This window comes from Eleutherodactylus coqui, chromosome 3, assembly GCF_035609145.1.
Source record: "Eleutherodactylus coqui strain aEleCoq1 chromosome 3, aEleCoq1.hap1, whole genome shotgun sequence".
In the NCBI taxonomy this organism is placed as follows: domain Eukaryota; kingdom Metazoa; phylum Chordata; class Amphibia; order Anura; family Eleutherodactylidae; genus Eleutherodactylus; species Eleutherodactylus coqui.
This window is the reverse complement of record NC_089839.1, coordinates 98,067,453-98,094,594: the sequence shown is the minus strand read 5'-3', so window position 1 is coordinate 98,094,594 and position 27,142 is coordinate 98,067,453. Positions and strand designations below refer to the sequence as shown.

The 27,142-nt window shown below is 40.9% G+C and overlaps 1 protein-coding gene across 8 annotated transcripts in view; it reads left to right on the top strand.

Moving 5' to 3' along the window:
* UTRN (utrophin) overlaps positions 1–27,142 on the top strand; it is a 701,048-nt gene that overhangs the window by 446,910 nt on the left and 226,996 nt on the right. For all 8 annotated transcript variants that reach the window (XM_066595903.1, XM_066595904.1, XM_066595902.1 and 5 more), the window contains 2 exons: positions 10,729–10,901; positions 14,510–14,666. In XM_066595903.1, coding sequence (XP_066452000.1) covers positions 10,729–10,901; positions 14,510–14,666 — 330 coding nt within the window. The remainder of the gene's footprint in view (positions 1–10,728; positions 10,902–14,509; positions 14,667–27,142) is intronic.

The window sequence follows — 27,142 nt, the reverse complement described above, 5'->3', positions numbered from 1 at the left end:
CCTCCCCTTATTACTTCCCATGAACCCATCAAGTATGATTGATTGTTCCATAGTGTGTAAACAGGGATACTGAATGCAACAATATATCAGTGAAATGGGTGAATAAGCCCAATGTATGGCATCCAAAACCTGCTGCTAACCATAATCCCCAGCTCCAGTACTTGCATCTTCCATGTAGGACATTATTGTCCTTATTACCATCTACATATTAGTATTGAGTTTCCAAAAATGACAGTCTTCAAAAACAATTTTTGAATATTTTGTGGTCGATGGATGAGAATTCCAAAGTCAGATGAATTGATTTGTTATCATAGACAGAATTGACTCACGTTTTAAACTCTATTTTGTAAAACCAACACCAAATATGTGGAATTTGCAGTACATTTCAAGCTATTATACTAAATCGTAGAAGACCCAGCAGTAGATAGTTGAATCATGAACATTATCTCATTTGATGCATCTTCAGGCTGAGAATCTTTCTGTATAGAGATAGAAGCGGCTTTCCATTTATCCTAAATGCACATTAACTGACCCCCTTTGTGCTGGCAAAGTGATATTAAATTGTCTTTTGTTACCCTGCATATAAATATATACTCCTGGGCCGAAAACATATAAGGACAATGCAATAAGGACAATTAAACCCTCATTTAGAGATACCCTTATATATTTACCTAACTGGGACAGCCAAAATATTTTCCAATGACCGTCATGTTGTTTAAGGCTGAGGTCATTCTATGGAAAGTGCATTTATTCATAGGTTACATTTTCTGCAGTTACACAGGACGACTGTTGGGCGGGTAAAGGGGTATTCCAGGCAAAGGCTAACATCACACAATCATCGTAAGTAATTATGTAATAGGTTCACAGTATGCAGTCTACCTACTTGCTCCATCTCAATCTATGACATGTGACCCTCCGCCTAAAAAATATTTCCACTTCCTATGACATCTTGTCTGCATTTGCTACTTCTACCTTGTCCATAGCCTCCAACTTCCTGTGAGCGGTGCATGATGGGGGGACAGGAGCCGACATATTGCACTGTTTTGCTCCTTTTTAGTTCGGAGTGCTGGAAGTTCCAGTCTGTGTGCTTCATCAGCTTTCCCAGAGGTTGGGGCTGGTAAGTTGTAGGACCTGTTATCTGTGGGCGGAGCTACAGCGCTGGCCGGTAAACAAGCTCTATGCATGCTGGAAGTTGTAGGTAACAGTCTGTTGTTGTGTTCACTGCAGAAGTGATGTAAACACAGCCGCTGCACAGGATGAAAAAGAGGGACAGAGCAGCAGGGAAAAAAGGTACAGGTTGCCGATACTTAGTTGTACCTCTTAAATTTCAGCATTTTCAGAATTTCCATTTTGTGCTCAGAAAACCCCTCTAAGCGCCTGGCAGCCGTCCCAGCGATTGTCGCTCCTGTGCTTTCACTCAGGAACAATGATAGCTCACTAAATAGAAGTGGAGTGCACCAGAGGTCTCTACCACCCACCCACCTCCATTCAGAGTAAACAGGCAGTCATTCATTGATGAATAAGTATCTGTTTAAACAGGCAGACAGTCGCTTGTTTTTTAGGTGAGCTAAAAACCAAGTGACTCCAAGTGAACCATTCTCACTCACTTGCCCTGTGGGATCTCATGTTGAGGTCTCATTCACATGAGCTTTTTTACACAGCTAATTTAGATTCCAATGGATTCATTCACATGGGCAATTATTAGCCTTGTAAAAATATTCCACCGGCGAAGATCGGGCTTTGGCGGCAAAATACACCAGATGATGTTTTGACATTGCCAGAAAAGATAGGTCTTGCCCTATCTTTCGGATGCGGTCAGCCGACAGCTCCCATAGGCTTCTATAGGAGCTGTTGGCAAAGGGAGGGAGACTTGGTCGCGGCTTCCCCTCGTTCATGCATTTTTGAGCCACGATGCGAGCATCCAAAAATTGCAATGCTTGTATGAATGAGGCCTCATATGGTACAACAGCCTCTTTTGAGCAATTACTGATTATTGGGTGATTATTAGTCTGATGACCTTGTGGACCAGCTGCATTTCGCAATTCAGGTAATCGTCATAATAAGCAAGACTGGCTTTGAGGAGCCACTACATGAGATATTTAACATGTGCCATCAGATGGTAGCAAGAGGGCATCCTCTACATCTAGAGGAAAGAAGGTTTCATCACCAACACTGAAGGGGGTTCTTTACTGTAAGAGCAGTGAGACTGTGGACTGAGGACGTGAAAGCAAAATCGATAGAGGAGTTTAAGACGGGACTGGACGTCTTTTTAGAACGCTAAGATATTACAGGATATAGATATTAAATAATCAGCAGGGTTGTTTATCCAGGTCTTGGAGTCAGGTAGAAACTTTCAAACGTTAATCCAGGGATTATTCTTACCTCCATTGTTTTTTTTTGCCTTCCTGTGGATTAACAGGCTGAACTGGATGGACATTGTCTTCTTTCAGCCTATTACCTACTATTTTACTCTTTTCCGAAATGAGTAGAAACCTCTGAGAGATTACAGCTCAATGAAGTAATAGATGCATGGCAATTTATCCATTCAGGACAGAAACAAATGTTTTTTTTTCTCCATATCTATGCCCAATTGAAGTATCATAAAATTATTAGAGTAGAAATTCCCTTAAAAGGTGTTGACCCACAAATAAAACTTATCCTATATTCACAGGGCAGTGGATACCTGATAGGTAGGGGTCCCCATCAATAAGGAGAATGGATCCCAAGTCCAAATGGAGGAGTGGTCTCACTGGGACTATAGGAGATTACTGAGAGCTTCTATTTGGTTATCTCAAGGACTCTGATTGAAATGAATGGAGTGGCAGTGTACAAGCGTGGTCAGCACTGCACCCATTTGATGGCACTCGGGAACCCTGTTATCATGATCCGTGAGGTCCCAGCATTCAGACTCTCAGCGATCAGATAGGGGATAAGTTCTTTTTGTGGGAAAGCCCCATTAAGTTCTCTTATTGTAAGTACTAACATATACTATTTATTGGAAGACATAAAAACATCTTAAAGAATGTAAATGGTCATCTCCTCTTGATAACCCCATTTAGCTATTGAAGCTGGCCCAGAAATTAGTTGTAGCATCGGGAACCTGTTGATGGCTATACATGTTTTCCATAGCAGGGTAAATGTAGTTTTACATGCCATCCTTTCATTTGAATGGCTCTCCATGTCATACATATGCAGCGCCCAAGCGAGGCGCGCCAGAGTGGGGAAGTCCACGGGGACAGCAAGATGGATGGCTCCGAAGGTGTCCAACTCGGTCACAGTACAGTGGCACAAATAGATATTTTTCTTATAATGAAGGGAGAAAGGGACTTGTTATTTATATAGCGCTAACTTATTCTGGTAAATATTTCAGTTAATTTATTTATTACCCCCTAGCCAGCTAGGTACTCATTTTACCGACCTTGGAAGGTCAGATGGAAGGCTGGCTTGAGCTGGCTATCTGAACCATGCGGGGATTAAACCTGCAACCTCCAGGTCGTGAGTGAGGCCCCTATAATGAACGGTGGTTTGTCCCATGATCCCAGCACTTCATCTGGGACGGTAAGGGTCAATGACGGAAATAATTTGACACGAGTCCAAGTAGCTTTTGAATAGTAAAATAGAAGTGCACAGTTTTACTAACGCTTGAACTTGGTAACAAACTATACTTCTTGCAGACGTTTAGCAGGGCAATAGATCATGCAGCAAAAATAACACGTTGCAATACAGTTGAATCTGAATGAACCCTGTTTTCTCTTCAACACTCTCTCTATACATCTAGAGGTAACACAGTAGAAGTTCCCACAGGCCTAGTTATCTGTTGGACTTACTGGAAGTTGGTAAAGCAGTTATTCGATTAGATATTTAGATGGACCTCTTGACTATTCCTGGCTTTGACTTCTCCAGGTGTTATGTATCTCACTGTTTTTAGTGAATAGGTCCCAGCTTCTCTCCTCCTCACTGCTTGCAGGCTCAGGAGCTGATGAATCCTAGCTTCCCTGCTGAAGAATCACGTGTTATCGCTGCTTGCTCTGCTGACCTTCTCCTACACGTCCTCCTCAGACGACACTCTATGCTGACTCTCCTTCACTTCTTGTCTTCTTCCTTCACTTTCTCTCTTCTCCTCCCCCCTCAGCATACTGGCTCACTATATAGTTTCCCGCTCTGAGCTCTAACCATACCCCTTGACCAATCAGTGAGATCATGACCTACAGCCAATAAGAAGTCAGCTGTTGCCAAGCTCTAAGCTTCAAGCTTAGTAAGAAGGGGGAAACAAGGTTTCTCCAATGTACGGCACTTTCTATGTCTCCTGGAAGCACATAGCAAAGTGTGACAGAACTATGAATATGTGGCTATTCTGGAGGACCCTCTGGGCCACTACACATATATGAACACTAATAAGACAAGTGTAAATAGTTTTCAAGTTGAAACAAGCCATTAATGGAGAAATTTATCTAAAAATTATCTCCTGATCAATGAAAAAAAAGTGTGGCTGTATCACAGTGGTGGAAATCCCTTTTGAGCTTTGTTACTGGACTTTTCTTAGGGTCCGTTTACACAGGCAGATAAATCGTTCAGTTTTTGGCATCCAGTGGGACTCTGAAGAATTATCATTCAGTGTAAATGCCCCGATTGAATGTCGAACGAGATTTTTTTCACTGCTTGTTTATCTGTGCATACAGACAGTATCACTTAGGGCAGCTTCACACAAGCATATGCACAATTTTGCACGCTTGAGCACAATGCACTTGCTCCGTGAAGCTTTGCACACTTATTGGTGCATTTTACTGTACTCCTTTGTGCACGCAGCGCATGTTCACCTCCACCCCTCCCTCTGCCGGGATTTAAACGCCTATTAAAAGCTTGTTTAGCCTAATGAGATCCAAATGTATCCTTTTTTGCACAATATTGTGCAGCATATTGCACATTTGTGCATGCATTGAGCAAGTATTTGTGCACCTCCCATACACTTTAATGTGGACTATTGGAGCGCAAATGAGCACAAAAATAGATCATGTCCTATTTCTTTTCTCACGTGCAAAAAGGAAAATGAAAATGAACCTATTGAAATCAATTAGTTCTATTCTCTGCGAATTGCGTGCAGAAATATGCACGCAAATATGTCCATATGAAGCCAGGCTTCTGAATGACTGCCTGTTTACTGTGAATGGAGCGGACTATAACGATCCTTGGCCCGCTTCTCCTCCATTCACTAGTTTTGATCATTCCTGTGTAAAAGCACAGTAACGATACCGCTGGGACAACCTGTTGGGCATCCGCACTTGACAGATCTTGACGTGTAAAAGGGCCCTTATTCAACAGTCTAGCCAAAGGACCATTCAGCTCAATGGTAATTACATAACATAGACTTGTCAGAGCGTCTACGTGACTGGAAGGAGTTGCAGTGCTTTGTAGGTTTGGGTGCTTTTTAGGAACGGCTAGATCCCACTAATATGGCCCTATGATGTGTAGAGATAGATTCGCCTTCTACATCTCACATATTCATTCATATATTGACATTTACACGTTGAGGAGTCATTCTCTATACAGATATAATGTACAGTATCTCATTCTACAGTCATAAACCTACTTATTATTTTCTATTCTGGCAGTGACATCTGTGAACGACAGCAGGTAATGGATTAGGACTGGCATGAGAATCAAGCAAAGTAGACGCTTTTTAATATTATGATCCTGTTCTTTGTGTACGCAGCAGAAGGTATTACCTGCCATGTCAGTGTCGGAATTAGCTACACCTACTTTGATGCAGGAATGTGTGGATTACTGTAAGCACGACTAATGACTACATTATGGAGTTCTGTTTTTCTAACTCATAGTAAAACAAAACTTTTGACATTTCCCATTCGTGCTCATCAGTTTGGTATGCGCCCCTATCACACCCTGCTCTGGGTGTTAATGGTCCTCCTTCTGGCGAAGTGATGGTATAAAAGGACTTTCATCTACAGGATTTATAGCATATATTCTGCAATCACGTTAGTTGGTTCTTTTGGCATTTTATGATGTTTATATATAAGGTAGTTGCTCTGGATGAAAGTAATCCATCGATATCATTGTCACGGAGTGCTGCTTTTTCCAGACTTTGACCATTTTTTTTCCTCACTTCTGGTAGTCATGGACCTTTGTTAGGCCACATTCACATGAGTGTTATTGTATTCACGCATGTTTTTCCCATGCATTTTTGTGAAATTAAAGTTGTGTATTTGCACACGCAACTGGATTTTTTTTTTTACTGAATTTTTTGCGCGTGCAAAAAAAATACACACTGTTGCTCCCAGCCATTGAAATGCCTGAATTCGTTAATGAGTGCCAGCTGTGCTATTTTCCTAAGCAGATGAGCAAGAAAATAAAGCGCGCTGCATTTTTTTTTCACGATGCAATTGCGTCCATGAAATACGCGCTTGTGAACAAACCCAATCAAATCAGTGGGCTGTATTTCCTGTATATTGCGCACACAGAAATTTCATGTGTAAGTATGCCTGTGTGAATCCGGCCTTATACTAATTCATACAGACAGTGTATAGCCTATCTTGGTGTACAGTCTTCTATATATCCAAGCCATGTGTTTCTGTTTGGTGGATGTATCATCTGCCCTAGTCTCCCCCTCTTTACAAGCTTGTACAAGTCAATGGGGCCATCTGTGTTAGGGTGGTTTCACTTTTGCATGGGGTTCCATTTTACTTCCAACGGCTCCATCTCAGGATGAAACCAAACAGCGCCGAATGGACCCTATTGACTATAATCGGGTTTTTGTGGTTTCTGCTCAGCTACTCAACTTTTAGACTGTCTCTCATCTGCATCGCTGTTGCTATTCTTTTTATCCAGTATCACAAATGTTAAAGGGGTGTCTGAGATTAGGTAAAAACGTCTGTTTTTTTTCTAACAACAATATTGCTCTTATCTATTAGTTAGCTTATGACCGCTGCAGCTTATTCCAGGACCAGAGTGCTAGAAATGGGGCTCCTATGTTGGACTGGTGATATATCTTTGATGGGTGAATATGGTTAATTTTTTTAATGTATTTATTTATTTTCAATTTTGGAAAACCCCTTTCAGGAAGTAGAATAGTGGTGGTCACAATTCACACAAGTCCTACTTTTGGACAACCTTCTGAACAGTCCACTGTAAATCAGAACGGAAATATCTGGTTCCAAAAAGAGTCATTCATCTTTCACCACCTTTCACGATCTGAAAAGTAGATCATGTTTTCTTCTTGCTTGAAAGTTGGAGACTTATATCTGTTACATCACTGATTTTTTTTGTACTTACTGTAGATGTGGAAATCCTGGGAGGTATTTTTTATTCATAAGAGAATGAAATGGATAATTATGAAATCTATCCTTTGAAGTTGAAATCTGACTGCTTGAAAGTGTGTTAGAGTGATGGGATGATAAAATGAGTGTTTAGTAAAAATGTGAGTCATTAAAGGGGTGGTCTCGCGAAAGCAAGTGGGTCTATACACTTCTGTATGGCCATATTAATGCACTTTGTAATATACATCGTGCATTAAATATGAGCCATACAGAAGTTATTCACTTACCTGCTCCGTTGCTAGCGTCCCCGTTGCCATGGTTCCGTCTAACTTCGGTGTCTTCTTGCTTTTTTAGACGCGCTTGCGCAGATGCATCTTCTCCCTTCGGCTGGTCTTGGAAGCATCGGAGTTTTGGCTCCGCCCCCTTTTCGCGTCATCGCGTAGCTCCGCCCCCGTCATGTGCCGATTCCAGCCAATCAGGAGGCTGGAACCGGCACACGTCATGGGGCGGAGCTACGCGATGATGCGTACAAGGGGGCGGAGCCAAAATGCCGATGCTGCCGAGCGGAGCCGAAGGGAGAAGAAGGGAGAAGACGGATCTGCGCAAGCGCGTCTAAAAAGGCAAGAAGACACCGAAATTAGACGGAACCATGGCGACGGGGACGCTAGCAACGGAGCAGGTAAGTGAATAACTTCTGTATGGCTCATATTTAATGCACGATGTATATTACAAAGTGCATTAATATGGCCATACAGAAGTGTATAGACCCACTTGCTTTCGCGAGACCACCCCTTTAAGATGGAAGAGTAATTCAAGCTTAACTTGAAAGGAAGGAAAGTAAATATGGAAATCTTAATCACATAGTATTATACACAACTATTTGTCCATTATTATCTTTAGGTGTCATTTGGTTGTACTGTAGCTTGACAGTCATACTATGAAAAATACCTGGAAAAAAACGCTATCAAAATGAAACCCTTTTGTGTCAACATCAAAGCTTCTTGAATAATTTCATCAGATGTACTTAAGGTACCTCTATATGGAACCACCATTGGGCGCATAAGTGCCTGACAACCAATTACAGGCTACTGCCCAACTGTTCAAGTGAATGGAGGTAGATTGGCCGGGTATCATGCCAGCTGCCTGCCTTCATTCACAGTAAACGGGAGTCGCTCAACCATTGAGCGGCCCATTTACATGGCCCAATAGTCAAAACCACATATATATATATATATATATATATATATATATATATATATATATACACAGCCTACACCAATCACAGACCCAAGAACATATACACACCTAAGACACATAAACATCTACCTCAGAAGGTGTGGCCAACACTATCAGTTCCCCCGTGGGCGGCCATGTTTTCTCAAAACAATTATCACTTGAATTCACTGTTGCTTTAAGTTGCTGGGATGGCTATCGAGCACTAATACACCTGACAGTCACCTCATGAAACGTGCCTTTAGTTTGCATGTTAGTAATCTGCATGTACTAAGGATATTACCAACTGATATGGCTTATGCCTTAGTATTAAAGGGGTATTCTCATTCCAGCCAGAAAAAGCTGAAATCAGAATACCCACCTGAATACAATTATGGGTGGCTATTGGAGTTATGGAAACAGCATAAGACATTCCTCTTGGCTATACCCATAATCTCACTCACCCCCAGCTACCACATACCTGCAGCTCAGGGGCTCCAAAGATCAAATCTGGAGACAGGTGCTGCTCCCAAAGGTGGGACCTGCACCTATCAAACTTTGAATATGCCGTAGAAACCTGAGATGGGAATACCCCTCAAGCTGCCGGTGATATGGTTTTGACTCCGGTACCAGGTTTTAGTCATTCTACTTCGGCTCTGGCGCAACTAGCCCACAAAAGTATTTGCAGTTGCCAATAGTTGGGCAGCCACATTCAGGAGGCCCAAGAGCAACTTGTTACTCCAATCTCCTATTGTTTAGTTGATATGTTTTTTTTTCCACAAGTTTTAAGTCTACATCAGAATACATCATGTTAGAAAAGCGAGTTGATGTTTGTTACACAGCTTATGTTGGGCTTCATTTTCAGCCTTTCTAATATAGAGTACATTTCAGTGGGTTCATATTTGGTATGTATTTCCATGAAGTACAATAGTTATTAGCATAGTCACTGAAGCTGTTAACTCTTCAGGCCGAAAAATTTTATATTATTTAGTTTTGCATTTCAGTTAATTGAGGAATAAGGGGGATATCTGCTAACTAAATAATCAATTTATCGTTTATGATAAAACCAACAAAAAAGCCCATTGTGTGAAAAATATAAACAGGCTCTAGAAAATTGTCCATCATTTCTTTAATTTTTCATGAAACTTTAGAATACAATAAAATTAAAATTAAAATGCAAAAACATTTGTAGGATGATAATTCTTCCAGAGCAAGAGGAGACCTGGAAGCCCTTCCACAGCGCCCATGCTGTTATAGTTTTTTGGGGTTGTTTTATAGTTTGGTTTTTTTTATTGTTTCAGTTTTTTTTTAATGGTTTTCAATTTTTTTGTTTTTTCATTGTTTCTTAGCATGCATCAATTATATATAATTGTTTACAAATCAGACTTTAACATTGGCACATTTTTTCATATATGTACAATGTTTTTATAAAGATCAGAACCAGGAAGTAATTTAGTCCAGTCTATGGTCATATTTCAACTTTATGTGGGTTTAAGGGGTTAAGAGAAGTTGGGGATGCCTCAAGATAAACTTTTGCACCTGGGCCACTCAGCCTTTAGCTACGCTTGCACATACATTTTTGTAAGGTTCATTCTTTTCAATGAGGGAGAAAGGAAAGAGGTAGAGCAAACCCAATAATATCAGAGGTTTGGGTCCCAGGTATTTGACCAGGATTCAAAAAGCTTTGAAGAGGGTTATAGAAAGTAGGTGATGAAGATGGTGCCAGCCAGGTGGACCCACCAATGGTAGGAGGACTAGATATACTATGACACCAGGACAGCGCCGTTGCTCTCCACAATTCACTCAAGTCCTACTTTAGGGGGAAAAAAGCAACCTTTTGGGTCCAAATACCTGCAGTCCTAAGAATGATGTACTACTCAGCCTGACTGATGAAGGTGTTTACCCCAAAACGCGTATCTTCTGCTGACTTTTAATTCATTTACTAAAAGAGAAAAAAGGTGGTTATTTCATCCTATTGTTCACAGCTTTTATTGGAGAGTGGCACCAAGATACCAGATTTTTGTTTTCACATTCTTTGCGATGGGCGCACATACTCTTCAGGGGAGCACACAAACGTAATTTGGGGTGCACAAACTTTTGAGGGGGAATTGGAAATACTGTAAATTTGATATCCATGTATAGTTTATTAGCACGTCTTCCTCTAAAGTACAGAATATATTTAATCTCTGCCTGTTTTATTCTTTGTTCTTTATTACCAGGGTAGTAAGTCTTATTTCTTTTGTTTCAGGACATTCAAGCAGAAATTGATGCCCATAATGACATTTTCAAGAGCATTGATGGCAATAGGCAGAAGATGGTGAAAGCTTTGGGGACTTCAGAGGAAGCAGCATTGCTTCAGCATAGGCTTGATGATATGAATCATCGCTGGAATGATTTGAAGTCCAAGTCCTGTAACATCAGGTAAAGAAAATATTTTTTTCTCATAAAATTAAGAATAGACAAGTACAGATGATTCTGAAATCCAGCATGAAGCCTGGAGAAGATTTACTGACCAAATAAAGTTGTCTTTATTGCCAAAATAGAAGTTGACCACCATTCTGTGTGATGTAAATAAGTAGGCATCACATCGCGATCAATTTGCAAGATTTGATTCATTTGCATAGTTCTCACCAAGGTGGCTATTGTGGTTTGGAGATGGGGTGGGCTCACGTCAGCATGGAAGACAAGGGGGCCTGTTGGGCCAGAACTTCCAAACCACTTCCGTAGGGTTGATACAGCATTCTGTCTAGAAAAAGAGACAGCTTTGTAACTGTTAAATCACAGCCAACAGTCTCCATCAGCAATACAGGGTAGGAGGTTAAAAAGATTCTCATGGAAATGAAAAAGAAAATGAAAACAAAAAAAAATGTCAATATAAATAAATTTAATTTTAATTACTTTTCATTAGCTGTAGATCACATGGGTGAATCTTGCTCGCCACCTCATTTTATGTGGGCCGCAGGCCGTGGATCAAAAAAACAAGAATTATTCTTGCTCAGCCTGCAGCTCTGGCACGGCAGCAACTGCCCCTGCTGAGTCTGTAATTGCTGACCTCTCACCTTGGCGCAGATGGCGGTGGCACAGTGCTGAGTCTGTGATCGCTGACCTGTCTGCGCCAACGCGAGAGGTCAGCAGTTATAAACGAATCAGTGGCTGCTGCCGGACCAGGGCTGCAGGCTGGATGAGTGTAAAGCCTTCAGGGATGCTACCTGGCCTGGGGCTAGTAGGGGGGGGGGGGGGGGGTCACCATTGGCCTTTGGCCAGGAAGCATCCCTGGGATTACTATGGATGCTGCCTGGCCAAAGGCTAATGATGACCCACCACCACCCTCCACTAGCCCTAGGCCAGGCAGCATCCCTGAAGGCTTTACACTCATTTAGCCTGCAGCCCCTACTACTGAGGACACTATAGCGGCACTCACTACGAGGGCCACTGTGGGGGATACTATTACTACTGGGGGTCACTATTACTACTGGAGCCACTATTACTACTGCACAAAATCCTCTGCTGTTCTAGAAACATCTGACGGTGTCGCCATGCTCTGTGCCGCCAGTATCCTGTCTGGCATAGCGCCAGTCAACCTAGCATGAAACAACTTTTATTGGATATATTTTATATATGAAATGAAAGGCTTTTAAACCCGCTGATCCTGCACTCACAGGTTAACTAGACATCTTTCAATCTGAAAACAATACAGTGAAAAAACTGTTTAGTGAAGAACCCGGACTACAGCCGTGTTCATTGTATAGTCATCTACTGCCGCAACAGAGCAAAAATACAGTAATTCCCGTAAAGATCTACGTTTAGCTATACATGATGTAGTTTTGTATAAAGTTACTGATGCCACAATACCAACTCTTTTGTTAATAGAAGCCGTCAAGGTCATAAGTAGAGATGAGCGAACGTACTCGGATAAGCACTACTCGTCCGAGTAATGTGCTTTATCCGAGTATCTCTCCACTCGTCCTGAAAGATTCGGGGCGCTCCGCTGCTGACAGGTGAGTTGCGGCGGGGAGCAGGGGAGAGCGGGCGGGAGAGAAGGAGAGAAAGATCTCCCCTCCGTTCCTCCCCGCTCTCCCCTGCAGCTCTCCCCTGCAGCTCCCCGCTCCGCAGCGCGTCCCGAATCTTTCAGGACGAGCGGAGAGGTACTCGGATAAAGCACATTACTCGGACGAGTAGTGCTTATCCGAGTACGTTCGCTCATCTCTAGTCATAAGCCAATCGCCATGGGTCCCGCTCTTCTAATCTCCAATGATCAACTGTTATTGGAAGATGATTATATGTCTAGTCATGTTTCATTGCATGTCAGTCATTCAAGTAAATGGCTATGCATGCCCGTTGCCTCTTTGCTGAGAGTGGAAACAATAACCAACACAGACGCAACCCAAAAATGGGCTGAAGGGAATACGAGGGCAATAAGGGACGTGCGTACACGAACGGATGCTAACAACATCATAAACTGAATGTGCATACAAACAACAACAACCGAACCAAAATACTTACCAATGTACAACACCATCCAGATGAATATAATAATAATAAGTCAGTATGTACAAGGTATTGGTTTGAATTTTGGACAGAATATGTAAGCTCACAAGCCCACGTTAAGGGTCGTCGTTGATCATACCAATAGGGACGGCCCCACGCTGGAACCTAGGAGCCTGGCTTGCCCTAGATGGTAACAGGCAGGAACACCAAACAACGGAAATACAACATATGCACTAAACAGGGCAGTTCTCACCTATTGCCTGAACACCTGTAAACAGACACCGAACACGTCATTCTTCAAATCAGCTAACACAAGGTAGTCCCACCAAGAACCTAACACCAAAGCAGAACATGCATGACTCCAAGCATCAAAGTTCTGAGAGGGAAACACTGAATAGGACAGTTCACACCCAATATCTAAACTCCTACAAACAGACAATGAACAAGTCACTTTTCAGCCCAACCAACAGACACAAGGAAATCCCATCCAGAACCCCCTGCATACAGCAACACCAAAGCAGAACATGCATGACTCCAAGCACCAGAGTTCTGAGAGGGAATGAATAAATGACCAGCACCCTCTAGCAAGAGGGGCTAGTATTTATGTGCAGCAGACCGCTAGTGATTGGCTGGCTGGAGCAATACACACCCAGCCAGCTCAATCATCCCACACCTGCAGCAATGTGCTCCTGGAACCCCTAGAACTACAGGTCCCAGGAGCATAAGGTGACAATGTCATTCACGAATGCTGAGTCCACTGAGTAAGGTATGTGTCACGTCAGCATATGCGTATTTGTGGGGTTTATTTTTTAAATGACCAAATTTGTACGCAAAATATGGTTTTGTGAGCCAATGCATTAACATCATTGGGTTCTATTTTCTGCATATTGCGTGTGCAAGGGTTTCGTGCACACATACACGCGCAAATACGCCCGCTTGACACAGTCCTAAGGCTGGCTTCATACGAACATATGCATATTTACACCACACATTTGCGGAACAAATATTGCTTTTTTGCATACGCATCGGCGAATATTTTGTTGTTTTTTGCACACACATTTGCACACCCAAAAAACTTGCAGTAATGTTCCCAGCCATTGAAATGGATAATTAGTCTAATGAGTTCCAGATGTGTTGTTTTTCCTGTGCAATTACACAGCATATCACGCAACTCCTAGCGTATTGCACTCGCATTTGTGCATCTATGTTGACTTCTGTTGGGACCTTTGGTGTGCAGGAAGATCGAACATGCACTTTTACATGCACGAATACCCCGTGTGAAGCCGGCCCAAGAGTGACGTTTTGTGAGAAGGGGAAAACAACAATATGCAGAAAGCAAATTTATATTACATTTGAGCAGTTGTTACAAGTGTTGCTCATAGTACTAGAAACATTAGAAAAGCAGAAACTCACTTTCTATTATTTGGAAATCCCAAGGAGTCAGGTGTTATTTTTTTAAACTTTTGCCATTCCGCCAAGTCAGTCTATTACATTACATGAAGCTGTGCACCTATCGACCTTTTTGATTTGCTCTATTGCAGAACGCACTTGGAAGCAAGTGCCGATAAATGGAATGGTTTGCTAAAATCCCTGGAAGAACTCATTTGTTGGTTAGATGTCAGAGATGAAGAGCTGAAGAAACAAATGCCCGTGGGAGGAGACGTCCCCACAGTGCAGCAGCAGTATGACTTCTGTAAGGTAAGGAGAAGAATGTCTGTCTTATCTATTGTAAATGAATACATCCACTCCTCCAGGCTACAGTCACACATACCTCTTCATCTCATTCAGAAAAGACCTAGAGTGACCAATCACAGTTAAACTTTAACCCCTTAAGGACATGGCCTATTTTGTTCAAAAGGGTGAAACGATTTTTTGTGGAATTTTTATCTCCACTTTTCAAAGGCCATAATTTTTTATTTTTCAGCTGACATGGCCATATGAGGGCTTGTTTTCTGTGCAGGAAACTGTAAATTTTATTGGTACATTTTTTGGAGTACATATAATGCACTGTAAAACTTGTATTATTTTTTTTGAAGGGCAGAGAGCAAAAGAACCTCAATACTGCCATTGTTTTTTGTTTTTTTTACAGTGTTAACCATAAAGTATACTTTTTTTCGACCTCTCAAGCCATCTCTAAAAGGGGGAGCTGTGATGAAATGATACTGGTAGATTGTCACCCATCTTTGCATGCTAATCTGCCATCTTTCTGGTCTGTAGAGATGAGTGGATTTAAGGCCCATTTACATGAGCAGATAACCGCTCAAAGGTCGCTCAAACGACAGCTTGAGTGACAGCTTTGAGCGATTATTTTGCATAAAAAATAATTGGTATTTAAGAAGCTACTCAGCTACTTAAATACCAGGTATGTATGTAAATGAAGCCTTCCCTGAAGGCTATTATCTCTGCTCAGATTCTTTGTTCTGCACAGGAAACAATGCTATCAGCACTCCCCTGTGGAGAACGACTGATAAGTGATCAAGTCAGCTTGATTTTAACTCAGCAAAAAGTGCCTGAAATGCGGGTGCCCTGTGCCCATTTACACGCACCAATTATCGCTAAGACGATCACTGATTTGCGAATTTTAGCGATAATCATCCAGTGTAAATAGGCCTTTAGTAAGTGTATTTCCTGCAAAGCAGAGCTCATCAAAATTTGTTCATCTGCCTTTCACACCTGTACCCCAGAGGCTTTTGATCTTATTTGCTACTTTTGGGACCAGCAAGGAAGCCCTTTGTTGGAGTGATAATGAAATTAGCGATCTGCAGGACATCCTATTGTCTCCTTGCCTCTCCAATACACATCCCCCAGACTTGTTGATTGCTATTTCCCACCACTGAGATGGGACAAATTAAAAATGAATATCAGGGATTATAGGGCATTTGAAGGTCCCAGATCAACAGCAATTATATTTTAAAAACAGAAACCCTGAGTGAACTACAGACACAGTGCATTCATTTTCCCTGCTGTGCAACCACTGGAACCCAAAGAATTGCATACCTGCAAAGCTAATCATCTGTTGCATACCATGCTTGGCATTCACTCGTAGGTAGATTTATGATATGAAACATAGCTGCCAAAATTCCAAAACACTTACCCATAATACCAACATGCATAAGTAGATGTAACAGCTAAACTAAGAATGAGGTATTAGTTGGTATTTTGGCCAAAGTACATACGCTCATAAGCCCACAACAAGGGTCCTCATTGTCTTGTAAGTCCTTACTCTAGCAAGACAACTTAGACCAGGAGTCCATCCTACAAGCGGGGTGATCATTCCAATAGGGACGGCCCCACGCTGGAACCTAGGAGCCTGGCTTGCCATAGATGGAATATAACATATATGCTGAACAGGACACCGTTTACTCATATAAACAGACAAGGGACATATACCCTAAACAGGTAACTAACAAACAGGGAATCCCACCGAGAACCTCATGCAAGCAATCAATGCCAGAGTAATGTGTCAATGTGTTAGGTGGGCCGTTGCCACCCCTCTCTCTCAATGGGTGACATTAGATGTGACAGTGACATTGAGTTGTAGGGGCAGTCCACTGGACACACTGGCAGCGCTGAATCTAAAAACAGCCCAAAATGAAGGTGAGTATAGAAAAATGGAAATAGAGTCAAGGGGCCAGTGGCAACAGAGCCATGCAGGCAACCCAACTGATGTTATTCTGTGATAGGTCTTCCTCAAAGTGGCACAAGAGGCTGGTGGAACCGAATCCAGTGGTGTATAATGTTCATTTTAGCTTTTTATCATGCTTTAGCATTTCCATGTAATCATTTCTATAGATTTCCTTAAAGTTTGTCTGAGCTCTTCATCTTTAGTAAAGTCTGTAGCCGTTCTAATTTAGCTCACTCCAAGCATCAAGTATACCACTGCTAGAAAATTGATTTTCTAGCAAACATATTTGCTAGGATTACAATTTCTAGGTCTTACGTTTGCAGAATTATAGGCATCACAAGAGAAAGCAGCATCAATTTGAAAAGGGATAGTGAGAGCTCCTTCTGAGGAGTTAACGAAATTTTGATCAAACTTGCTCCGCTCTTTTTTGTCTTGGGCATTACAGATCTCATTACGTGTATTAATACTCTCCAAACAGCAAAAGACTCAAGGCTAGAGGTATCCGAGTTCATAGCCAAGTCACAGCATTTGTCTTAGTTGTGGTTATATTTGTGTCTGTGTTAAATCACTAACTTATACTGTGAATTGTCGTATTAGATAAAGCATACCTGGGCTCAGTTTAATTCTGTTTTCTATTAAAGTGTGCCTGTTCGACCGGCTTCACATGGACATATTTGCAGAGAATAGAACCCATTGCTTTCAATGGATTTGTTCACATTTATGTATTTTGCACAAGCATTTCGGCCACGCAAAAAAAATAAAATAAAATCTGTTCTATTTTTCTGTGTATTTGCACACCGTAGGTTCCCATAGAAGTCAATGGGGGTGCACAATTGTGCGCAATATGCAAGGAGATGTGTAAAACACCACGTAAAGGCCCATGTACACCAGCCGATGATCGCTAAAAAAAACCCCTGCTAATCAGCGATCGTTTTAGCGATAATCGTTGCGTTTAAATGTGCGCCCATCATGCGCTTTTTGGGCACTGCTAGATGATCGTTAAATTCAATCTAACCTAAAAATCATCATTCAGCCTTATCAGCCGTGGAGAACAAAGCATCTGAGTGCAGATAATAGCCTCGGGCTATTAACTGCGTTCAGTGAAGGCTTCATTTACAAACTTGATTGCTATTAAGTAGCTGAGTAGCTACTTAATAGTATATGCAAAATGATCGCTCAAAGCTGTCCCTCAAACTGTCGTTTGAGCGATCTTTTAGTGATCATCAGCCCGTGTAAATGGGCCTTAAGTCTGCTGGAAAAAGAGCACATCTGGAACCAATTAGACAAATTAGCCATTTCAATTGGTGCATCTTGTGTACAAATAAATACACCAGTCACCAGTTTAAATAATTGCCAGGAAAGTTGAGAAACTCAGTACACAGAGTTGATGCACAGTGCTGTATCTTCAGTGGAGTAAGGCAAAAAGTAAGTTTAGACATAGCAATAATTAATGCAAATAACCTTCAATCTATAGACAATAAATCCATATTTGCTCACTTATGTAACCCAGGATAAAATAACAGGCATGCTTTGCTGATCCTTAGTGAGTAGGGGCGGAAAGTAAGGAGCGGCGCTCTGGCTGGTAGCGTCTGCTCATGTGTACCCGGTGATGTCACCCGGAATCCGCATGGAGGATCCACGGCAAAACGCGGTAATTGAAAAGCATGCATTTTCGATTTTTCCTTCACACTCTCGGATACGAATTGCGTATTCCGCAACCTGAGGAAAAATTGCAGCATGTTTTATTTTACAGCGGATTCTGCACAAATTACCTCATTTAAGTCAATGGAGGCCATCCGACCCTCAGCCCATAACATTGCGTATGGGCCGCAGATACCCACGTCATCGCCTAGCAATGCTGCAAATGTTGAAAGAATAAATCTGTACTGTGCTTGACCGATGCTGAGCGTCCGCGGTCATCCTTATTACAGATAATGCAGGTACGCGGGGTAACAACCGGATTCTGCTGCAGCTCCCACATGCGGAATCCGGCTCTCCCATGTGCACCCGGCCTTAGTTCTTTGTGCTAAATGGCTTGATAGATGTCATTAATCAATTAACTGTAACAGGTACTTCATAGCATATACACCCCGTAGTGCAGATACCTGTCTTAATACATTCTAAACCTCTTCAATATATATTGTACTCCCTTCTTTGCAGTGCAGCTTCCTGTGTGATATAAAAGACACCATCTTGATTTTTAGATGTCCCCTTGCTTTCTCTTCCTCTGTGTTGGGATTAGCACAGTATTACATGACCAGCTAGAGCCAGTATCGTCAATACTTGCTGGGAGGAGAGGGATTTATCTTTATAATCTATATTTTCCCAAATAAACTAAAGACAATAAGTAAGGATGAACTGTCATCTTCATCATTACAAATGTATGACAGGAACCTCTAAGGTAACTAACAAACTTATGTTACTGGTGCCCTGTCAAATAAGTTACAGGAGAGACACAGATTGTTGAATAGGGGCGGAGGAGGGGGATTGATTATCCTGCTAATTGAACTGTATAGAGAATAGGAAAAAGCACAACCATGACTCATCAGTAACTGTAGCACTTTCTGTCCACGCTCCCTCCCCCTGTGAAGAGCCTGTGTGGAACAGTCAATGTAATTTCATCATCGGTCACTATCTCATCACCTTGGGGACTGAGATAGTGACTTCTGTATAGAACAGGGAGATAAGTCAAAGGGTCACAATGAAATCTTTTGAAATCTCTTTCAAAAGACTGTACCATTCATATGCTGATATTGAAGATTTTGGACAAGGGCAGCACTTTTAGGTACCAGAAGTGCTACCACGAACCTTGTGAAGTTCACAAAACCATACTTCTAGGCAATAAGGTCCCCGTCTTTTACCTTCTAGGAGATAAATACAGGCATAACCATGAAGCCTTTTTATCCTACTATTTGTTTGCCAGGGTTGCAGTACCTGTGGAAAGCCATAGAGAGTAGAGATGGGAAAAACCTATTCAGGGGTACCCATCACTGGTGCCCTGCCTCTATGGAATGTAATACCCTTGGCTTTGCTTCAGAACATAGATCAACTCTTGTTAATATGTGGGTGGAGTAGACAGACCAGGCATAACTTGAATCTCTAGGGACTTAAATAGTCACATCAATAACTTTTCAAAAAACGTATATGATAGCCAATGTGGTGTCTAGCAAAATTACTACTTACTTTTTTTCAGCACAAAACTGTCATTTTAGGTAAATACTCTGAAGTGCTGCCCACTAGAAGTTACTCTGCCTCCTAGCTTGTTGTCCACTGTCTGCTGTTAAATAAGTTACAGGAGAGACACAGATTGTAGAATAGGGGCGGAGGAGGGGGATTGATTATTCTCCTGCAAATTGAACTGTATAGAGAATAGGAAAAAGCACAACCATGACTCATCTAATGGTGAGTGTTCTGTGTATCAGTTTATAGAACACAGCACAGCAGCCAGGCTCCTGCCACCAGCTCAGTGAGAATTGAGAATTAAAGATACACCCTGCGAAGGGGTAAAATGCAAAAAATAGAGGATACAAGTCGTATAATTACCAAATATAGTGTTATTCCTCATGTACACACAAATAATAGCTCAGTCTGAAAAACGTGAAAAATTAGGTATGCTTTAATGTAAAATGTGTCACAGGGTCTCCACCTATAGTGCATAATAAAAAAATATTATAAAGCATTTCATGTGTAGAGCTGACATATAAAATATGGTGTCAGGTATCCAATTAGTATGCTCACCATCAAAAGTTGTGTCAATCATAACATTGATTAAGCAGAATAGAATGTATTGTCCTGGACTACTGTTGGCCACAATCCTTCTCTAATGCAATAAAACCCACATGACAGTGATGCGGAGGATAGTTTAGGATCAAGATAAATGCTGGCACTGTCAACGAAGATGGCTTCAGGATAAAGGATGAAGATAACTTTTATTGTGATACAAGAACTAAGGGCTAATTCCCACGGACGGATTTCTGTCGCGGCGTTATTTTGCAGCTTATTAGCTTTCTGCATTGCAATGTTCACACTGCAGAATTCTACCGTGAATTTCCGCAAAGTGAAAGAAATCGCGGCATGTTCTATTTGCAGTGAAAAAACACGTGGCCGGCTTCCATTGTAGTAAATGAAAGCTGTCCATCCCGTGATACTTCCGCTGTGAGCACAGCGGAAGTATCGCAACAATACACGTCACCTCCCACCACCGGCGTGTCATGCACTGCACTGTGCATGCGCGCCGGACGGGACTCTCGCGGTGGATCCGTAGAGGTGAGTATGGGGTCTTTGTGGGGCGCCATGCTGAACTCGCTGCAATATTCCGCTTGGCGGGGCCCGACACGGCTGTTGGCATGAGGCCTAAGTGTTTTGGATAGGGACTCCCTTTTTTGTGAGGCTTTTATGATATGCAAGCCTAATGAAGGATTGACTCCAAGTCTAAAATGCATAGTTGCTATATCACAGGGGTGCACACTATGCAGCCCGGGGGCTACATGCAGCTTCTAGTGCCATTCTGTGCAGATCCAATCTTCTAGACACAGAAATGTTTATGCATGAGTGCTCACATGTAGTTTCCATGTCAGGGTGAAGAGGAGTGGCACATAGCAGCACAACAGAAATGGCCAGTACTAAGGGTGCTCTGTGTAGTCATGCCTGGGTCCCATTTTTACTAGAAGAATAAAGTATTTTGACCCGTTTGGCACTCCAGAAAGGAGTATATGAGTTAGAGGCATCGTATATACGGTCAGCTCTCTCCATTATAGTTTATAGGAACTATGAAATGCCAGGCCATTATCTCAACATCTTTTATCTACAATGGAGAGAGCCATATGCATTGTCTCCTCTTTGGAGTGCTAATTGGGGGGAAAGGTGACCCCCATTCTCCCAATAGGTGGGAGTTCCAGAAGTTGAACTTACTTCGATGTATTGTGACATATATTTAGAATACATTATCCCATTCCTTGGATCAGAATACCCATGTGTCCCTTGGAAGTGGTTCAGCATGGTAATGTGGCCCTCAGACTAGAAAAGTTGTGCACCCTTGTTGTATCACAATAAACGTTATCAACGATGGCATCACCATTGTTGACAGCACCAGCATTTATCTCAATTCTAGACTGTCTTTCACTTCCTTTATCAACTGGTGTCTTAAGTGGCGGAGGGTCCTCCAGGCCGCTTTAATAAGTCTTACATATACCTGAAGGCTTATCTGATCAATTTCAACAGGAAGCTTTCAACAAATAACTGAAAATACATTAGCAATGCACCGCTCTTTCCCCATAATAAGGATGTATAGGTGCTTTGCAGCTATGTTACATCGGCTTTTTGTGATTTTCCCTTTTATACTTTTTGTTAACATTTCCAGTCACAACATAAAACACTAGTCCAACGTTCTCGCTCGTCGCTACCATAGTAAAGCTGTTTTATGTTTGTGGAATCAATTCTCTGATGGTACATAACCGAAATACCATTGCCTGAGCCTTCTACATCTTGCTTTATGTGGGACAATGATTTTAGCTGTAAATGAACTCCAGATTTGTGCAAGCACATAGTTCCCTTAAATGTGCCATACTGTTTGTTTTAAATTAGCCCATTTGAGTTATTATCTGATCTGACAAGCATTATCATAGGCTGTGTTATGGCGAGTCAGCAGATACATCATTTGCTATTTCAATCAAAATTGTTTCAGTGCCGTTTTAAACTTTTCGTTGAGTAAATGCATGTTTTAAGCAACTTGACTTCATAGGGATACGTGGCAATAGGAAGCCCAGGCGCTCATATAATTTCTATCATTTACAAGTCAGTATACATACACAGTTAACATAACAGAAATAATACATTTAGTTTTCACAAAATGTGTTTCAAGGTAACGCTATTCTTTGCATCATTTTGGGCTTTGTTCACATCAGCCTTGACATTTCGGTTAGGAGTCTCCCTCGCAGATTTATATTTATTTCCGAGCTTTTTCCAGATTCCTCTAATTATAAAACTAAGTGACAGCAACATCATTTGTATTAGACTATTATTTGGGTCTGTCTTCTTTGAGATTTTTATGTTTACAATTAAATTTGATACACTATCTGATAACCTAGCTCCAATCACTATCAAGATTCAAGATAGCAGCAACACAAGTAGAAAAGTTATATAGGCTATGGATAAATACATGCATAAATAAATAAAATCTAAAAAAGTAAATTCATTGATGGGTAAAAATGTGCTAGAAAACATTGACTATTATCACAAAGCACACATATAATCAAAATGAAAGCGAGCCTGTCAGGTCAAATATCCTGTCCAAACCGCAATTATATATCACGTTTAATCTGGACACGCTGGATCCATAAACTTAAAAGACTCACGGGTTATGAACAAACAGACCATAGGTGCACACAAAACAGTGGTAAACAGACACCAGGGAAACACTGTCCCTATAAACCCTTTACCCAGAAAAGGGACCTGCCTATATGTAGATAACCCGCCCTAACATGGGTGAACCTGACCATGCACCTAGGCCACTAGCAAACCCTACGTGGAATAGTAGAAAACCACAGAGAACAAGATATCTACAATAGCAACCTCAGTACTTAGCTTTGTGAAGAATCAGGAAAACAGGAATCTAACACCCTACCCTGACTTTCACCACAGTCAGAGGGAGACTAAATAAAACAGCAATCAGCTAAGCTCAAGGCCTCCAAAATTACCCACAGGTGAGACCAAGCAAGTCTCACCTAAAACCCCTCCCACCACATCCAGAAGATGAAGAGAACCAAATATATGACCTGAACCAGATTACTGGAAAGGAACAGATCCCAGAACCACCACAACAGTATCATGTTATGGAGCAGGAAGAGCTGAGCAGATTGTATATAGTTTTATGCAGAAAGATTCAGTATAACTTGTATTTCATTCATTTATATCTCTGCACATTCTGAGCTGAACAATCCAATGGGCGGTCCTATCAGTGATTGACAGCCTTCTTTCTATGCAAAGAACAGAGATGACAGCATTCAAGGTGCAAAATTTAAAAGTGTATTAAAACTTGTGTCATAGTAAATTGGAATTTCTAATAGTGTTTATGTGTGACTGTTCTCAGTAAGAGAAACCAAGTAATCTTGTAGATATGATACCTTTTAATGGCTAACAAAAAGACACGATGTTACAGCGAGTTTTTGGATTGTGTATTTTTGTTAGCCATTAAAAGGTATCATATCTACAAGATTACTTGGTTTCTCTTGCTGGGAACAATCACACTTTGCTCTACTGGCTAACACTGTGCAAAACCTGTTTTTCGTTTTACCTAATAGTGTTTATGGCATAATTATTTTTTCTTATGTCATAGTAATTTCGAATTAGTTTGTAATTTGGTGTTATCTTGAACTTATGAAATACGATTTTGTTGATTCTTCCTGTATATCAAGAATGTTTTAGGATTGCTATTTGACTGGTTATTGAGGTTTCATTAGTATCCTGGTTTATATCTGTATTTTTCTAAACTGGTTCCTGGTTATAGTTTGAAAGGCCTTATTGGTCCTACCGAGTTCCTGCGCAGGGTCACCCCATTCGGGTGAGGGGACAACAAAGGATAATATAGGGTAACTACAGGATTCCGATTTATTTTAATGCATACTATTAAAAGTTAAGTTTTAATTGGTTGATACTGATTCCTCCACCCCACCCCCTTTTTTATTCCTGTCCATGTACTGTATATCTATCAGCGCCACAGGTGAACTGCAAATATTGAATTAAGGTAGCTAGGACAGTAGTGTCAAGTCATTAGTGGTTATTCCCTTTGGACATCCATTAGAGCAAGATCATTTACACACAGCTGAATAGAATAATAATAAAACTTAACATGAGTGGATAAGTCAAAAATGTATATTTCAATCGCTGTTGGGGGATACTTTTTGGATATTGAAAAAAACGTTAGGAAAGCAATAACACAGTTGTTTGTAACTGTGCCATTTTTTTGAGTATTTTAGTTTAAGATAATATTTTGGCTCAGAGCAGGATAAGCAGGATATGGAAGGTTTATGACAGTGTTAGATAGAATGTTCATCAATGCTCAGTAATGGGATTTAATCCAATGCTCAGTAATGGGATTTAATCAATGCTTGCAGTGTGTTCTATGTAAAATCATTAGGGCAAATTGTCTTTTATAAATGATAATCACAGCTTTAGATTTTTACATGATTTATTAAAATATGCCTGCAAGTTATTAAGCAATCTGGATTCTATGCAAATTCTTCAGTTTTAGTTTTTAAAAGTGGTATAACTTCAAATATAGTCTAAAATGCACTGGATTAATTCATGGGGGGGGGGGGGGAGGGGGCAATGTTGAGGGTGGTCAGCCTTTCTACTTATGTTCTAAAGTATATACAAACAAAAATATAACTTCATTAAATTGGTTTATCGTGAAGAAACAAACTTTGTTTCATTGAATCATAGAATGGTAGAGTTGGAAGGGACCTCCAAAGTCATTGGATCCAACCCCCTGCCTAATGCAGGATTCACCAAATCATAGAACCATGGAGATGGAGGGGAACTCCATGGACTTTGACCCCTGTTAGGGTATAATATATCTACTTAAATCTTATAAAGAATCCCTTCTTGGGAACCCTCCAGCCCTTCCAGCTTTCATTCTGGTGAACCTGGCCCATCCTTGTATTACAAGGTTAGCCACTGATTTGAGTTGCTGTCAGGTAAGGCTATATTTTACCTGCAGTGACTACAATGTAGAAGACCTATAGCAATTTCATCCGGTCAGATGTCTACAGTTACCCCAAAATGCATATCTGCTGGTTTTAATTGATATAATAAAAGAGAAGTTAGATAATTTTATCCCACCCTCTATCAATTTTTATTGGAGAGCAGCGCCTAAATACCAGTATTGTTTCTCCACACATAAAAAATCTTACAGGATATCTATTTAAAAAAAATATTACTTAAATTATGATCATTTTTAGAGATGGGCAAATTAAAAATACATAAGGTAGACCTGAACAAGAACCTTCCATGCTGTACGATTGGTAATTTTGCCCTTGAGAAAATAAATGGGTGGCACCTTGAAAAATCAAAACAAAACTGTAAACTATTGTACAAGCAAAAACCTTTTAAAGTAAATAGCATCAAATCTAATTCCTAAATTCACAATATGAGGTTTTTATTATTAAATTCGTGGAAATAAATTCACAGAATGCTCAAACTCAAGGAGACCCTGAAAGCTGCTCAATGCTGTCAATGCTATTTATACAATGAAGATTGTAGACGGAGGAAGGCGGCTTTGTCCAAGTTTAAGGATTATATGTTCTTTGTTCCTTTTGTATTTTTCTTTTGATTACTCCTGTATGTAGTATCAATCAACCAATAATGCATTTCAGAAGTGGATATGGGTTCAGTGACCCAGTTCAGCAGAAGTCCTTGATATTCACATGTTGGTTAAACCATTTTTTTTTTAGTTTTGGGAACACATTCTGGTATAAATTTTTTCGTCTGCAACTCTCATGACTATTTCTGTGCCAATCAGGTGGATTTTTTAGAATAGGTAAAGGGGTTTTCAATAAGCAAAACTATTAGTGAATTATTGTTTGATACATCACTAGTAGGATAGGTCACCAATAGCAGATTGTCGGGGGTTCAGCGCTTGGCTATTAGTTGATGACATATTGCTATAGCCAGCTGGAACTGTCAAAATGCCATCAATAGTGCAGTGTTGGGGCTTGGCATTACAGCTCTCTGCCATGGAAGTGAATAAGAGAGCTGTGATACCAAACCGGGTCACTGCGCTACAGACGGCATTTTGACAGTTCCAACCAGCCAAAGTAATTTGTAATCAGCTGATCATTGGAGGGGTGCAAGTGCAATACACCAACTGATCCGCTATAGGTGATCTATCCTGACTTCAGGTGCTTTTTGGAGTCAGATTTGCATTAGCGGGTCCTGCTAAAAGGGGTTTAAACAGTCACTGTACAGTGCAAGCTGTCAACACTGCATTCAATATTCTCAAGTAAACAAATAGGTCTGATTTATTGTCTGCAGTCAGTCGAAAAATCCACATCAGATATGAAGACTAAATGTAATCAACTGCTCATGCACGAAAATAACAATATATGCCACTGTCATTCACATGGAAAAATATAGCGTTCTGAAATCAATATAGCAGATTTCAGTATGTTCTTAGTCTTCACTTTCTTTCCTTCTCATCGATCAAGATTAAAGTGAGTGGGAGGTCAATACATCTCACCATTCTTGAGCATCCCATAATTCATTTGACATTTTTCCATTTTACATCTGCGTATTTAGATAAAGTAAACAGCAAATTAACTCAAGCTGCCTGGAATAAGCATATATCTATCCTAAGGGTGCCTACCCACTACAGTTTTTTTTCACTGCGAAATTCGCAGCGTTTTTTTTTTCTGCTGGGGTCTATGGGACTTGCAATGTTAAAATCGTGATTGCACGAAATCGCAATTTACCGCAAAATCGCGATTTTGCGCAATTGTGATTTTAAAGGGGTTGTCATGCGCCGAAGCGGGTTTTTGTTTTTTTCAATAGCCCC